At 39.1% G+C, this 16,764-nt stretch overlaps 1 protein-coding gene across 2 annotated transcripts in view; it reads right to left on the bottom strand.

Moving 5' to 3' along the window:
- FBN2 (fibrillin 2) overlaps positions 1-16,764 on the bottom strand; it is a 183,263-nt gene that overhangs the window by 96,649 nt on the left and 69,850 nt on the right. For both annotated transcript variants that reach the window (XM_064437967.1, XM_064437968.1), the window contains exons 8-11: positions 13,071-13,196; positions 10,908-11,060; positions 9,902-10,135; positions 8,915-9,052 (exon numbers count right to left, since the gene is read on the bottom strand). In XM_064437967.1, coding sequence (XP_064294037.1) covers positions 8,915-9,052; positions 9,902-10,135; positions 10,908-11,060; positions 13,071-13,196 — 651 coding nt within the window. The remainder of the gene's footprint in view (positions 1-8,914; positions 9,053-9,901; positions 10,136-10,907; positions 11,061-13,070; positions 13,197-16,764) is intronic.

The raw sequence follows: 16,764 nt of genomic DNA, 5'->3' as shown, positions 1-16,764 counted from the left end.
ACAATTTTTTTCAGGTCTAGAAGTTTCTAAGTGAAAAAGACAGTAACTAACAGTCAAATGCTAAATACTAAAATTTTACTTGGTGCAAAATCATTACTTTCCTAAGAACACAGAGCTGGTTCTTAGTCCAGCTAGGCAGACATTTTTAAGAAGTGAAATACTACTACACCATTTATGTGCATCTTGAAAGACAAAAGAAAAAAGTATGTGTGAGGACTTTGAAACATGGGATCTGACAGTTGCCTAGTGACAGTGAACAACACTTTATTCAACATAGTTTCATTTAACTGAATGACCATTCTTTCTTCTCTGGTATAAAACCAATACAAATCAAAATTGGCATTTTAAAATCAGAGCAAATCATGGCATCCAAAACCACCCCATTATATCACAGGTTTATTGTAGAAATGTGAGGAGCAGCCACACACCAGCAGGAGGGATTCTTAATGAGACCGCAGTCTGTGCACCACCATCTCAATTATTTATGCTCCATTGCATCCTCAACCCCCGACTTTGCATTTGAGTAATTCCAGACTTAATCTAGCCCTCCTCTATAATGTACTTTGCTCTCCTTTCCAAAGGTTTTTGGTATCTGGGTGCAATCAAACACGTTTTAACCACCTTAAATCTTAGGTAACTGCTCAGAAATAACTCCCATTTGACAAAAGGATCTCGAAACTTTAACTCCTTTCAAGAACCCTTCCCCAGTTTGATCCCCAGTGGTTACCAATAAGTCAGCTGTGTCTTTGGCCTGAGACAGCTATTCTGAGCTCTAAATTAACACTGATTGCTCCTCACCATTATGGTCCTCTGAACCCTCCCAGATCCTTGCCCTCTGTGATCCAGGGAGTGAAGTGAGTGCATCTGCCTGGTCTGGCAGGTAGGACTGCTGGCTTAGTCTCTCCTGCAGCTACATGAGGATGACCTGAGCAGCTGCTACAGCTAAATTCACAGGTTACAAACTGAATGGATTCCATGATGAAATCCCCCTTTCTTCATCAATGACCTTTGCTCATTTGACTTTTCTCCCTCCAGCTATGCTGTCCATTTCACTTATAGGTCTGAAATTACTCACCTCTTAATTTAGGTAGGCTTTAACACCACAAAGCCAATGCTGATTTGTGGTGGTTTTTGGTATATGGTTGTAAGCCGCCACAGGAAGCTGGGGCTAAGTAAAACCACTGCTGATCAGTTCTTAGTAATGATTATTTTCCTATGCATTTTGCAGTGTACACTACCAGTGACATCAGGAAAAACCCAGAGTAATTTTATTGATCATCTGTACTCACCCTTTATCAGGTCTAGTTCTAAAACTTAGTTCATTACACCTTGGAAAGAATAGGATGTACTGAGAAATTAAACTTATATGAACATTTATATGTTAAATAAATGTGTACTTTTAGAAGGTGTTGTGCCATCAATTACTTGATTCTAAAAAATGGCAAAAGGTTAGTTTTGTTCTAATTTAAGTATAAACAACACTATACTTTTCACAGGATTTGCTGTGTTAATGCCTCCACAGTTAAAACCAATAGCATCATCACACATATCAAAGAGATCTGGGTTTACCCAAATCACTGATTTAATGAGCTGGTTTATGGCACTCTTGGTGCTTAGAAATAATTAGACCATTTTGGGTAAACAGTTAAATGAATAAAAGCAAAGCAAATGGAAGAATCAAATACCTCCTCTTACGCATATTTAGCTCATTCACATTTGCATAGCAGCTGATAGCACCACTCCAGTAAAACCACAAGAATGAAGCAAGATAAAGAAAAGAGAAATTCAGAGTGTTAAATACAATGAAGAAAACAGTAACTCTATCTTTATACTGCAGTAGACTTCTGTGTAATTATAGTAGTTTCCTACTCTCATGCATCTATACAGTGGGGATGCTCTTTCTCGTGAGTGTTAAATGGGTATTTTTTCCTCAGTGCTCAGCTGATATGGGGTGGGGGTGTCAAGGAGGATCACACATAATTCCTTCAGAACAAAGTCCTCAGCTACTAACAAAATGTCAAATGCTAGATCCCATTTTCACATGAATGTTTTGTCAAAGGTCTTAATTCAAATTACTTTATCGTGCATTTATCTTGCTTTAGTATAGGGGAGGACAGGGGGAGCTTATAAATACTAGATATGGTACTCATCTATGTTGTTTAGTTTTCCTACAGAGAATGACATTTATGACTGACTGTATTATAGGCGTCAACTTGCTTCATCTGTTAATGAAAATATGTTCATGCTAGAAATGGATCTCACTATAAATTGATTTATAAATTGTACAGCAGGAATGCAGTCTTCCTCTACGAAATAGCTGACTTAAGCTTAGAAAATCCTTCCAAAGCCATATGCATCAGATGATTTCCATATAAAATATGCATCTTAAGATGCTCTTATTTTTATAAGCTCTTGATAAAGAGGGAAATGGCAAATATATGTTCATATAAAGGAGTTGTTGGCTTTGAGTTTGCATTGCAAGCATGCATATTCCAGCAGTATAAACAGGAAACATCTGAGACAGAGATACTTAACCCATTTATTCTGTCTTCCAGCACACCCCTCTTCAGTGTCAAATATTTCTCTTTCACCACTTGCATCACACTTATCTCCACTTTTCAGTGTTTCATCTGTAACACTTGTCAGAATTTCACTAGACACAGTATGGAACTTCCAAAACCCCCTTAAGACTTACTGCGATGAGTCTAAGATACATTACAAAATTTAAAATAGGGAGATCTGTATTCGCAAAACAACTAAAATTCAACACAGCACAGCTACAGGATTGCTGCACTCTCAATGTCTCTACAGTTTTATCCAGAGGTTTTATAAACAGAATGAAATAAAGGAATGTAGTAATATTACAGCTTCAATCAGTCTGGGTAAAGGGACAGACCTTTCAGTGTCAGATCACTTAGGCAGTTGTGGTCCTTGATCCATCAGCCGTGTTCGATCATGACAGTGGCATAACAGAAGTTTAGGTCAGAGGGCAGTATGTAACACCATTATTCTTTGATTTGGCATGATAAAATTTTGAAATAAGACTTTTCTTTAACTCTATGCATAAATACCTAGTGATTTCTGCCTTCTTAATTTATTGCCTGGGGAGTAGGCAGCCAGAGGGATAGAGCAGCATGGAAGCAGTGTTCATTTATGTACCATTAACCTTACCCCATGCAGTGAAATGTAACTGTTCCCAATGCTCCAAGACTGTTATTTCAGTAATGAGAAGAGTATCTAAGTTGGATTCATGCAAGCCTTTAATTTCATTTAATATGTATTAGTACACACAGAAATTCCATGCAGCTAAGTTCCCGCCTACAATTTCCAAGACAACTTTCTGTGTGATTTATAGCAACTACCATTCACAAATCACCGATTCAGTTCAGCACTTAAGATACTCTGGCTACTTGTTTATAATACAATTAGAAAATAACAGTGAAATAAAGCCGTGTTGTGCATCAGTTTGACTCAGTTTTAAGACTACTGTTTCATGCTGAACCGTGCATTACCAAGCCTAGACCAAGTTCCCCAAGTGAATACACCTTTTCCCTGTGTCAACAGGGAACAGGTCAACATTTTTTTTTTTAAGTAGAATCATAGAATCATAGAATCATTAAGGTTGGAAAAGACCCTTAAGATCATCAAGTCCAACCACTAACCTATCACTGCCAAGTCCATCCTAAACCATATCCTCAAGCACCACATCTACCCTTCTTCTAAATACCTCCAGGGATGGAGACTCCACCACCTCCCTGGGCAGCCTGTTCCAATGCCTGACAACCCTTTCGGTGGAGAAGTTTTTCCTAATGTCCAGCCTAAACTTCCCCTGGTGCAGCTTGAGGCCATTTCCTCTTGTCCTATTGCTTGTTACTAGGGAGAAGAGACCGACCCCCGCCTTGCTACAACCTCCTTTCAGGTAGTTGTAGAGAGCGAAAAGGTCTCCCCTCGGCCTCCTCTTCTCCAGACTAAACAACCCCAATTCCCTCAGCCGCTCCTCAGAAGACTTGTTCTCCAGACCCTTCACCAGCTTTGTTGCCCTTCTCTGGACACGCTCCAGCACCTCAATGTCCTTCTTGTAGTGAGGGGCCCAAAACTGAACACATTATTCAAGGCGCAACCTCATGAGTGCCGAGTACAGGGGCACTGTCACCTCCCTGCTCCTGCTGGCCACACTATTCCTGATACCCGCCAGGATGCCACTGGCCTTCTTGGTTGCCTGAGCACACTCCCAGCTCATGTTCATCCAGCTGTCAACCAGCACCCCCTTTTCCTCCAGGCAGCTCTCCAGCCACTCCTCCCCAAGCCTGTAGCGTTGCATGGGGTTGTTGTGACCCAAGTGCAGGACCCGGCACTTGGCCTTGTTGAATCTCATACCGTTGGCTCTGGCCCAATGATCCAGCCTGTCTAGGTCCCTCTGTAGAACCTTCATGCCCTCCAGCAGATTGACACTTCCACCCAGCTTGGTGTCATCTGCAAATTTACTCAATCCCCTCATCCAGATCATCAATGAAGATATTGAACAGGACCGGCCCCAACACTGAGCCCTGGGGAACACCACTCATGACCGGCCACCAACTGGATTTGACTCCCATTCACCACCACTCTCTGGGCTCGGCCGTCCAGCCAGTTTTTAACGAAGCACAGAGTGCTCTTGTCCAAGCCATGAGCAGCGAGCTTCTCCAGGAGAATGCTGTGGGAGACAGTGTCAAAGTCCAAGTAGACAATGTCCGCAGCCTTCCTCTCATCCACTAAGTGGGTCACCTTATCATAGAAGGAGACCAGGTTAGTGAGGCAGGACCTCCCTTTCATAAACCCATGCTGGCTGAGCCCGATCCCCTGGCTGTCCCGCATGTGCCGCATAATGGCATTCAAGAGGATCTGCTCCATGACCTTTCCCGGCACCGAGGTCAGGCTGACAGGCCTGTAGCTCCCGGGATCCTCCTTCTGACCCTTCTTGTAGAGGGGTGTCACATGTGCTAGTTTCCAGTCATCTGGGACCTCCCCGGTTGAGCAGGACTGCTGATAAATGGTGGACAGTGGCTTGGCGAGCTCCTCTGCCAGCTCCCTCAGTATCCTTGGGTGAAGGAGCAGGTCGATGACTGCCACCTCGTGAACAACTGGGACTTCCTTCCGCATACTATCTCAATTTCCCAGCACAGGGGCCTGACAACCCTGAGGATGACCAGTCTGACTATTAAAGACTGAGGCAAAGAAAGCATTAAGTACTTCAGCCTTCTCCTCATCTTTTGTGGCAAGGTTACCTTCTGCATCCAACAAAGGAGGGAGATACTGCCCGGCCCTCCTTTTGTCACTGATGTATTTATAAACACATTTTTTGTTATCTTTAACGGTGGCGGCCAGTTTAAGTTCCAGCTGGGCCTTTGCCTTCCTAATCTTTTCCCTGCATAACCTCACAACATCCTTGTAGTCCTCCTGAGTCACCTGCCCCTTCTTCCAAAGATGGTGAGCTCTCCTTTTTTTCTTGAGTTCCAGCCAAAGCTCCCTATTCAGCCAAGCCAGTCTTCTCCCTTACCTGCACCTATCAATCTAGTCTCACAATTTTCAGGCCCTTTAACCTCAAACTGAAAATCAGATTGAAATTCGTTATTATCACAAGCCTGGAGTGGAAACTGAACGGCAAGGCTGGTGGCCTACAGGGTGACCCCACAGAAGAGAAAGGAACAGAATGCCAGCGAGCTGTTAAGAACACATTCTAGCCTTCTGTCAATCAACTTCAGCACCCAGACATGTAAACCTGATTGGCCTTTTAAACCACAGATGGTTGTCCTACTTAATTTTTTCATGCACAATTTCTTCAATGAGAATTGAAAAATAAAAAAGTTTAAAATAAATTCATATAGCTTTGCTTGCTGCAACCTAACTAATAAAGGGGCACCAAGACTGAGCAAATGAAGCGTTTCACAATAGGCTCAACAACAGAGTTTAAATCCTCGTCTCAACTAATCCCAAAAACCACTCTCAGATGAAATTAGTACACTAATACCTGGTTATTTAGATTGGGAAACCAAAAAGGAGCCAAAGGCACAATTTCTATCGTGCCAGTTGTTACTGAAACTGGTGTTCACTAAAAGCAGCAGTCTAAAAGGTTACCTAAGCTCATGTGAGGCCTTTGGTTTATCTATTTGCCTGAAATTTCCTAGCGTTATTAAGTCCTAGTATTTAATCTGGCGTTACCTCTTATTTAGGGGTTAACTTCACCACCTGCACCAATAGTTGCTTTGGTTTGACTTTATTTTCCACGGTTCATTTTTTCCTAGACTCTTAACTTATATATGCCACATTATCAATATATGCATTTGATCAATAACAAATGCTTGTAATAGTATCAAACCATACTAATTTTTACCTCGATGTTGCCATTTATTTCCCATGCCTCACAAATAAAAAAAAGGGCTTTGTGAGTTTAACAGCATTTAAATCTCATATGCCACAGTGAACTGCTACTTAATCACAGGCCACCTTTATGCTATCTGATGATATGAAGCACGAAGTAGCTCAGATTTGTCTTAAAATGAAATTCTTTTAGGGACATGTGACACTTTCCCTTTCCATGGTATCCAGGCTTATTTTTTATAGCTATGTGCTCTTTCAGTATATTTCTTCATGCAGAATAATTCTTTATAAGCATGAGCAAGCATTTATCATAATCATGCTCTACCACTTTGTTATTTATTACTGCTTTTTAATTATTCGAACACAGGATGGTTGCATCAAAAACTACTGTTTAGAAAGGCCTTTCACTTTTTTCAGTTGCTAGCTTTGTAACAACCATATATTCAGATTTTTATCATTACTCATCTTTATTTCTTCATTTGAACCTAGAAAGCAAAAATAATAAAAATGTAATAAATATATTGTGTTATCAAATAGATAACAAACATCTGTGTGCTTCAGACGGTATTTTCAACTTTCCCACCCAAGTAACAAAGAACATGAATACAAGCTGTGAACCAGATCTCATCAAGAAACATTAGTTCAATATGTCAGCTTTCAGAAGATGCTCAGCACATTTCAAGACAGTTTGTCAGAAGTCAAGGTCCACCATTGTTAAAAATATTGACTTCCATGATGTAAAATTTAGTGCTGGTAACCAAAGCGCCAGGGCTTTCCATACACTGTAAAGAAAGAATAGCCATGCAAGACAGATTTATAGTAACACTCCCACTCCCCACTTACAATGCACTTATAGCTCCTGAGGCCCAAGGATGCAGCAAGAGACCAAGCCTCTTAATTTTCCCAGCCAGAGATCAGAAGTACAAAAAACTCTCACCCAAACAAACAAACAAAAAAAAGCTGGGGTTGCTATATCACAGAGGACAACTTAGGAGAGGAACTCTAACAGTCCTCAAGTACAGAAAAATGCAAAGGCAAATGTACTAAACTGCTTTCCTTATATACTGCGGACAAGAAAAGTAATTATAAGCTGCAAATTTTTTGCAAAATAGTGTTTAAATTAGATTAGACATTCTGAAAACTTTCTGGAAGTTTGGAGTGCTGGAACTGCTGTGGAAGTGGTGGAATGTCCATCAAGCGACTTTTCTTAAAGAGAGGGCATACAAACAATTGTCAGGAATGATGTAGCTATAACTGACCTCCCTGGTGCAAGAGAATGGCCTGGCTAAGGGGACTTGCAAACTTTCAGGTGCAGTATATCAAGTCAGTTTGAAAAAGAAAACCAGAGATGTTAAACGTGGTAAGAAACAGGGACATCAAAGGAAAAGTACTATTAAACAGTTGTTGCATTTCACTTTTCCAGAAGGCAGGGTGCCCAGCCAGGCAGGTCCTGATACGGAGTTTGCAATTCAGAGGGAGGTAGAAGAATTTGCAACTCAGACATGTAGTGTTTCTAGCTCAACTTCTGGTTGATACCCATTCTGCTGAATGTATGTCAAAATTTGCCTGTACTATTCTCACTTAGATACCATGAACTGCATGGTCTTGGATTAAAAGACCTTTTAAGGATTCATGTAGCTGCAATTTTCTGTGGTCCTTCTTTTCTATATTTTCCTGCAATCCACAGGCATGCTGGAAATTGATTCTAAAAGCACAGTTTCAGTGAAAAAAGCCTATCACTAACAAGCCCCTGTATAATATTTTTGATTCACAGATCTCAAATCTCTTTATAAAGAATCAGTAAGCAAATGTTCAATCAGAAATATAGCCAGACCTTTCTATTCAGGATCCCATATGTTTACTAAGCTGTATCCTGCATATAGGATTCTGTTCCACAGAGATGCCCTACAGGAAACCGCAAATTTTGTATTTTCCCCGAAATACCTGCTAAGCCTTTGACACTGCAAGAGTACACAGTAACTTAATAAAGAGTCCACAGTAACTTAATAGGAGTGCAGAATCCCAAATTCAGCTCTTGCTATAAAAAAATATCATTCAATATTTTAATATGAAATGCAAATATAACTAAAAGTTAATTAATGCATTTTTAACATGTTTTTGTATCGTTCAAACTGTCATTCATCCTTACAAGTAGGTAAAGCATAAATTCTACCCTTTGTTATCTTGACCATAACTCAACACTAACACCTGTAGCAAAAATGGAGCTATGTGAGCATAACAAAAGAGAATACGGAACAGAACTTACTTTACCAAATGTGAAGACAAAAACGTTAAATACCCATCAGTACAGGAAAACTTAATACCAATATTTGCAGTTAAAATTTTTTTTTAAGGAAACAGGTACCTCTCATGAAGATTTTAAATTAGTCTAATGAAGCAATATCATGGTCTTTGCATGCTCTTTCACAGGAGCAGTATCATTAAAATCAATTTATATATGGGTAAAAATAACATGATTTTTTTTTTAACCAGATTTAATGCAGAAAAATATTAGCATTTTAAAGGTAAAAAATGGATTTTAGAAATGTGCACTTACCAATACAATCCCCATTTGCATCCTGCTTATATCCCATGTTGCACTCACATCGATAACTGGAAAGGGTTGGTATACAGCGTCCATTTAAACAAAGGTTGGGATGGTGCTTACAGATGTCTATTGTCTGATTGAGTATTGCTAATAAAAAAAAATAATGAGACAAATATTCAGATTTTCAAATAGAAGTAAATATGACGATTATACTTGGCTTCAGAAAGTATGTCGTCAGGTGCCTAAATACATACATCAAAGCAAGTATTTCTTCCAAGCGCTATCTGTTGACATGACAGTAAACTAATAAAGACAAGTAGCTCTCAGAAACAAAAACCACATTAGACAGTCTTAATTATGATTTACCATCTATGTATATAGCCTGATGAGATTGTCAGTGGCCTCATGAATAAACCACAATTTGGGTGAAAGTTAAAGCAGCCTGTTCCTATATGTTTACTATTTTTGGTTGACCTGTCTTAGTAATACTTTTTGCATTTTATTAACTTTATGGTTTTGATCCTAGAGATGAGCTTACACATGTTACAAGCAACTTTACAAAAAAATGAGACTTTCCTCTGAATATTATTCATCTTGGGCTTTCAGTCAAGGCAGTGTTCCTGTGGAATTGCTGAATTTTACATTTGGAAGAACAAGTAAAGAGAACAGTTTATTTTAAGCCCTGGTGGTTTTCTGAAAACATGTAGAAATTTGCAGTTTTATTAGTGTTGACCAAGACAGATCAGCAGGGAGAGCAAAAGCTCAAGGACTCTATAACTGAAGAAAAAAATCTCTACATCTGAACTCTTGTTAAAAATGGGCTCCTGAACTTCCTAATGCATCAGCTGAGGTTTCTTAAATGTGCTTGAATACAAAGACGTTTTTATGTCTTAAGAACATGATATCATTTCCAGAATAAAAACTAAGCAGAAAAAAAAAGTAAAAATAGAAGGAATAAAAAAAGAGAGAAACAGGCACAACAATACAAGTACTTACTTAGCCCTGTAATTATTGGGCCACTTCCAGTGGGACTTTGACCACCTGTCCCTACCCCTGCTCCACCTACACCTGGGGAGAAACCATTGCTTCCAGGGATGGGAATGAATCCTGCTCCTCCTGGGCCATAGCCATGGCCATTGCCACCAGGAAGGAACCCATTTCCTCCTGTCCCACCACCTCTGGAACCACCTCCAGCAGGAGTGCCATCCACACAAAGTCTGCGGTGTTCATCTATTAAACAGGAAAATACAGAGAAGCAAAAGTAAATCAAGCCTTCGGAGTCAGCTTATAAGGAAGATACAGATCTTTGTACGCTACAAAATCCAGAACACCGACGCCTCATTTCTTTCATTTTACGTGTTCTCTCTCCCACTCCTAATCTCAGGCAGATCCCATGATTGTGACAGGTGTTATTTAAGGAAGGACACTAGAAATAATAAAAGGAAATACTGCAGTTTACAACTATTTGTGGAAACCTTTTTGTTCATATGTTGCCAGCAGCACTGTAACTCCCTGGCCACTCAGAGATCTTAATACAGATAAACCAAAAATACATTTCACTAAGGATGTGGACTATTGTTCCATGAGAAGAGTTAAAAGCATAAATGAAATACTGACGCATTTCTAGTTCAAAGTAACCCAAAATTTAATGGGTTTAATTTAAAGCTGTTCCTTTAAATCAAAATGAACTATGGACCCTCAGAGTCATTTCCTCTTTGAGCATGACCACAAAATCTTTCCCATTTGCCAAGAACTGTTTCCAAAGTCAACAAAAGGACGTTAAAAAAACTAGTCCCAAACAATCATGGACCAGAAAAAAAATGGTTCACAGATGGAAACGTCAGTATTAAAAACACAAGAATGAATAATAAAGTAATTCCTGACTTTCTTTTTCCCCTTAGCCTACATTTTAAAGCAGTTTAAAATATGCAAGTGACCTCCATCTCAACTAGAATGGACAGCAAGAAGGAGAAAATAAACCAACCAACAACAAGCCACTCACCAGATCCTCTGACAGGACACATCTCTGGAACAGACCCGATGGCCCAGCACCGGCCAGACTCACAGCAGCACTGCCTTTTGGTGAACCTACCGGGAAGCTCCTGTGCACAGCGGCCATTCACTATGTTGGAGAAACATGTACTTGCCCTTTGATCTGGAAGTTAATTTAAAAAGAAAACCAAAAATGGTAACATTCTCTCAGAATTACTTCCCCTTATTTAATTAATCTAAAGACTAAATTGTATAAAAAGTTCTATTACAAAAAAAAAAAACCAAACCCACCACCAAACCCCAAAACAAACCCAAAAATAATCCCAAACACACCCAATAATATATCTGAGGTGATAAGCACCAATGTATTCCATATTTGGTTTACTGCAGGATCACATATTTGCAGTGACACTAGTCTTACATTAATCCAACATGCTCAGGCTAACAGGAAATATGGATGATACAAAAGATAGAAAGCAATACAAATAGAAACTAGATACAAATACACAAAAAGCCTACTATGGCAAAACCAGACATTTCATGTAACAACTGCAACATTTAATGAATTTGTCCTTGGTCTAGATGTATACAACTGAAGAAATGCTATCCAGTCTGCTCTGCTCAGTAGACTGAATGTACAACAGTATTTTTAGCAGTGCCATGTATAAACTCCTCTATATAAATACATCAGTGTTTATTATATTTTAGTTCCTTCATGGGCATATCCTAGATCTTTTTTTGTCATGCTCCTGACTATGGGAAAAGCTTAATGAATTTGGAAAGATATGGTACTAATTACAATAACTGAGCACATCCTGGTATTTTGGTTAAAAGCAAATTTTTATCTTAAACTGGGAAGAACAAAATAATTTGTATTCATAAGGATTACATTCTTCACTTTTCTCCTAAGTAAACTTCGTATATTTCTAGAATATACAAATTATACTCCAATACTACGAACACTTGAGAACACAAGAACTTTCAGACACATGTTCATTTAATGGAAGGAGACACTGTGACATAAGGCCTGCTTTAGCAGACCAGGGCATGAGATTAGTGTGCAATTGGTGTTGGGAACTGACTTCAGAAACCAGATTGTAAACCACACCAAAATCCATAGAAATTTTTATCATGTTGGAAATCACAGGTTCTCAATATTCCTGAGGCTAGCCACAACATATTTGAAGTTTGGCACTCCTCAGATAAACCTGGATAACAAAAACTGGCACGTTGTGCAAAAAATTATCCATGTGAAATCACTTGTAGGTCTTGTGTTGCTACTGGCTTACATAATTTATCTGTAATTCAGAAATCCCTTCAGAATTCCCATCCCTTTCCCAGCAGGAGAACAAAGTGTTTTTAGATGTCTGAAATAAGAAGAACCACATGAGATCTATAAAAGGCACTTATTATTATCAACTGTTGATGTTTTTTACACATGGTATGCAGTGTTTTTAGTTAATTTACCTAAATGGTTTTTACCATATATTCGACACATGCAGCTATATAAAAGAATTTACCACATGTGAAAATAAGCATACATCTTTTTTTATAATATAGAATCAGGTTTTAAATAAATTGTCCTGTAAAAGCTGCAATCTACTGAAATTTAATATTTGGTTTGTTTTATTATCTGTTCCAGCCAAATCAGTGGCACCTCAGTATATACCACTTAAAGCCTTCTGAGTTTATATATCTGCCTTACATTCGTCTGTAAAGGTTAAATTTACCTATGTGAGATGGAATTTGAAATACCAAGTAAGGATAACTGTTTGCTCCTTTAGAAGCAAAGTGAGCTTAGCTTTTGATTTCATCACAGGCAGGTTAAGAAACAAATATAATTAACATTTCCTATGCTTACCTAGACAACAGAGAGATATTGATTGCTTTTTTTCTAAGCTCCAGATCTCATGCAGGAGCTCTCAGGCTACAATACAGTTGACACAGGGATCTACAACCTACATCAAAAATGGTTGCAGTGGCAATCATCATCAGAGGAGGACATTATCAATTTTAGGTAGCTGGATCAGAGATACTAGTGAGTTAGCACATAATGAGGTCCTGGGGTGGGGCAGGAATGCTAGATGGTTGGGACAGAAGTTCCTCTGCTGCTGTGTATAAATTGCCTTAATAACCCTGAGAGCTCTAAAAGCCTACAGGGTGGAATACCTACCAATACAGCGGGAGCCATCCGTGGATGAAACAAAACCCCGTGGGCAGATGCAGAAATAACTTCCCACGGTGTTAGAGCATTCACCACCTTCACAGATTCCTGGGATGATGCTGCATTCATCAATGTCTACCCAAAAGGAAAGGACATAAAATAATTAGCAGAGCAGAGCACTGGAACATATTGTATTAAACAGAGGGAAATAGAGCTTTTCTGAAATGAAGTTGCTATTCAGCTCAGATTGAATAACTTATTACTGGTGTTTGCATACTGCAAATAATTTTGTTTGCCATTTAACGGAGGCTTTCCTTATCCATTCAAGGGGTGTACTGCTTCAAGGCACAGAGTACGTGAGAGCAGTCTGGAATTTCCTCCAGATGACATATGCTGAGTGCCATCTCTAGGAAGCACACAACAGCTACAATGCAATACCAAAACACACATCCTGCTTTTGAGCTGAAGGAAGGAGGATGCTACAGCAGCCAAGCATGACAGCTCTAGGCTTCTTTGACACAGAAATATTGCTCATCAGATCTGAGTGCTTTCTGGACTTCTAATACTCCAACTGTAAGCAATAATCTTGGCCAATCTCTTCAAATGCAACCAAATGTTGCATTTTTACTTTTTTTCTAGATATTTTTAATCCATTCAGATGTTTCTGCTAACTAAAAGCAGTGGTCTCATCTGAAAACTGAAACATTTTTGTATGTAATACACATAAAGTGAGATGTCATAAAGCTGATGAACGAGCTGCTGAATGGAATAAGGGGATGCTAGGACACTTGGCACCAGGACTGAGAGCACCATGTGCTGCCCCAGCACAAACTGGAAGCAAAATGAGGAGCTGAGGCAATGAGAAGCAATGGGAGGAAGCAGTCTGACTGCATTGTTAGAGATGTGAAGCACAGCAGAGCAAACTGGAATGGAAGAAATACAAGTGGGAAGAACAGCATGAAGAATAAAGACTATGTTATGACCATTCAAACAAATGAGCCATTTTAAGTAACCATTCTACAACTGTGACAACCTTTAGACATATTCATATTTTTAGGGTTGTTTTAGTAACCTAATGTTGCTTTTAAGTGACCTTTGTACATCAGCTTTTCAAGTGGCTTTCGGTGAACGTGAACTGTGGCCTGGGTTTAATATGGGAGGCATTCTGAGAAAACAGGGGAAAACATGAGCCAACGTTCTAACTACCTTGAGATGAGTTATGTTTACCAGTTGGAATGATATGATACCACAAGTTTTGCATAATTTGATAGTAAAGGTAGTCATTAGTACAAGAATTTGGCTTAACTTGTTTGTAAAAATCTGGGATGCAGTATTAATTTGAATTAGCTTTCATACTGTGAAACAAAAATCAAAACAAAAAAAATCAGACTGTTGAACCCAGACTGTCTCATGTCAAATAATGCAGGAGAAGCATCAGAGAGAGTGTATGACAGAGATTATCTTGTGATGACACTGTGAAGGTCTTCACAATCCTTGTGAGAAAGCCTTGTGACCCCTTAGACCATTCCTTGCACTTTTACACAGACCTATCATTTCCTTGGACCTGTCATTCTAGAAATTCTCTTGAGATGACTGACTACTTGAGAAATAAACTTTAGCAGGTGTTACTTCTTTGGAGGCTTTTATGTCAGGCATACCTTGTTCCCTCCCTTGCTACACTCTCCACACTGAAAATTCAAAGAAAAGGAAGAGAGTCAAGAAGACCTGGTATGCACGGGGACTGTATTAAAAAGGTAACTCCGCACTGTGGGAAGGTCCACATATGAAGAACTCCCTCTAGATATGAATCTGCAGAGGACGTTCAAGTACTGAAAGGAAAATTAAATTCTGCCACAAGGTCACTAAGAACATGAAAACTGTTCTTTGTAAAGTGAAAATAATAGTTTAATAATCCCTTTCCCCTGGCATGTCATTTGGAGTATCATTGTAGAAAAGACAATTTATCTTACAGGTAATGTCTTCAAACTTCCTAACTAGTCCATACCTATAAGTATCCTGTGGCCTTTGTTGTTTCTTTTGCACTATGAAGCAGAATCAGAGGAAGTGAAAGTTTTTTCTTTTTAATTAGGTTACTTAAGCATTTCCAAGGATGCAAAAAGTTTAAATTTTATGTTAAAATAGTTACGAAATGATGACAACTGTTCCCCACATTTTAGACTTCTGGTCAAGTATGTACAAAAGAAAGTGTAATTTTTGCTAAATCAAAACACTTCTAAGAAATAATGCTTTCACTTAAGGCTTCATAGTTACCCACCGCAGAGATTCCAGAATTCCAAATTATTATATAAATCACAACCAAATAATTGCCCAGGAAATATCTGAAATCTTGCATTAGTTTATTACATTAAAGACAGTATCAATAATGTGATGAACTGCTTACCATCTGATTTAATCCAATGAAATGAAACCACGTGCATAAATCAAAACAGAACCAGAACTGGCTGCATGCTTTGCTGAGATCTTTCATGCAGTACAGGTCTTTCACAAACCATAAGTCTTTTAAACATTAATACTGTCCTCTGTATACACACACAGCCTGTAACATCATGTCAGAAAGACGGGTAAGAAAATTGGACAAAATGAGGACTCTACAAGAAGAGCTTACTTTTTCTGGAAGGTGACACCCTCCCAATGGCAGAGTCACTAGATGCTCAAGCACTGCTTGATGCTCAAGAAAAACAGATCTATAAAAATCTGACTACTAAAACCAACAGGCATTTGAAAATAGAAAGTTTCCCCTTTATTTTCACCCTGTTTGGCACAGGTACCTGCTACTTCAAAGGCAGTAATCTTAATTACAAGAACACAACAACTGATCTTCTACCATAAGAAACCAAATTCCAAACAAGTTGGCCATACAGTACAGAGTCCATTGAGGTAATGAGTAGGTGGAGTTTGTATCACTGGTAAGTGGAAGACACAGGAAGGAAGTAGTTAGCCACTTTGGCAAAGCTGCAGGACGTACACCATCCTTCTCACCTGGCTACATGCATAGGAGTTTAACACTGACTAGAGCTCTTGTCCAAAAATGACAGGTTGCTGGGAAGGGAGGAAGTACCCTCCTGAAATCCAGGCAGCAACCAGAGTGGGAGGAAGATTCCACAATCTTCTCCATGTGGAGGAAAAACACTTTTTGTTTTCTTTTTAACCAATTAACACAGAGAACCCTTGTGGAAGAATAATTTCCTTACTTACTGGAGCAGTACCAAGTCAGTGGATTTTTTGTTTCATTAGTTTTTGAGCTAAATCTTTGTCTCTCCTTCCCCTACCTGGTTCTTGCATGTGGAATCCTTTCAACAAGATCTCCGTTACTGGAAATTCAGAGACTTTGCCTCAGGAAGAACTATTTTTATGATGGCTGATTGGAAAAGTTACTCAATTTCCTCCCTTCCCCCCTCCAAAATATATAAATTAATGGTCTCAGGGAAAATGCTCCAAAGATAGTAAGAGGAGATGCTGTCTTAAGGGTGAAAAAGACTGGTGGCGTGAATGGCTGCAGTTCCAACATTGCACACAAGATGAGAAAGACAGTCTCAATGTGAAAACCAATTTAAATGTGTGCATAAACTTTGCAGGTGTGAGTATTTACAGGTGAGCTTCTGCCAAAAAAACACAGCCTGGCTACCTGTCATCCAGAATTCATGACTTTTACTGCTACAGTAAGCAGGATTTTATGAATATC

This window comes from Phalacrocorax carbo, chromosome Z, assembly GCF_963921805.1.
Source record: "Phalacrocorax carbo chromosome Z, bPhaCar2.1, whole genome shotgun sequence".
NCBI classification, from domain to species: domain Eukaryota; kingdom Metazoa; phylum Chordata; class Aves; order Suliformes; family Phalacrocoracidae; genus Phalacrocorax; species Phalacrocorax carbo.
Note: the sequence above shows the minus strand (reverse complement) of the source record. Positions and strands in the feature narration are given on the sequence as shown.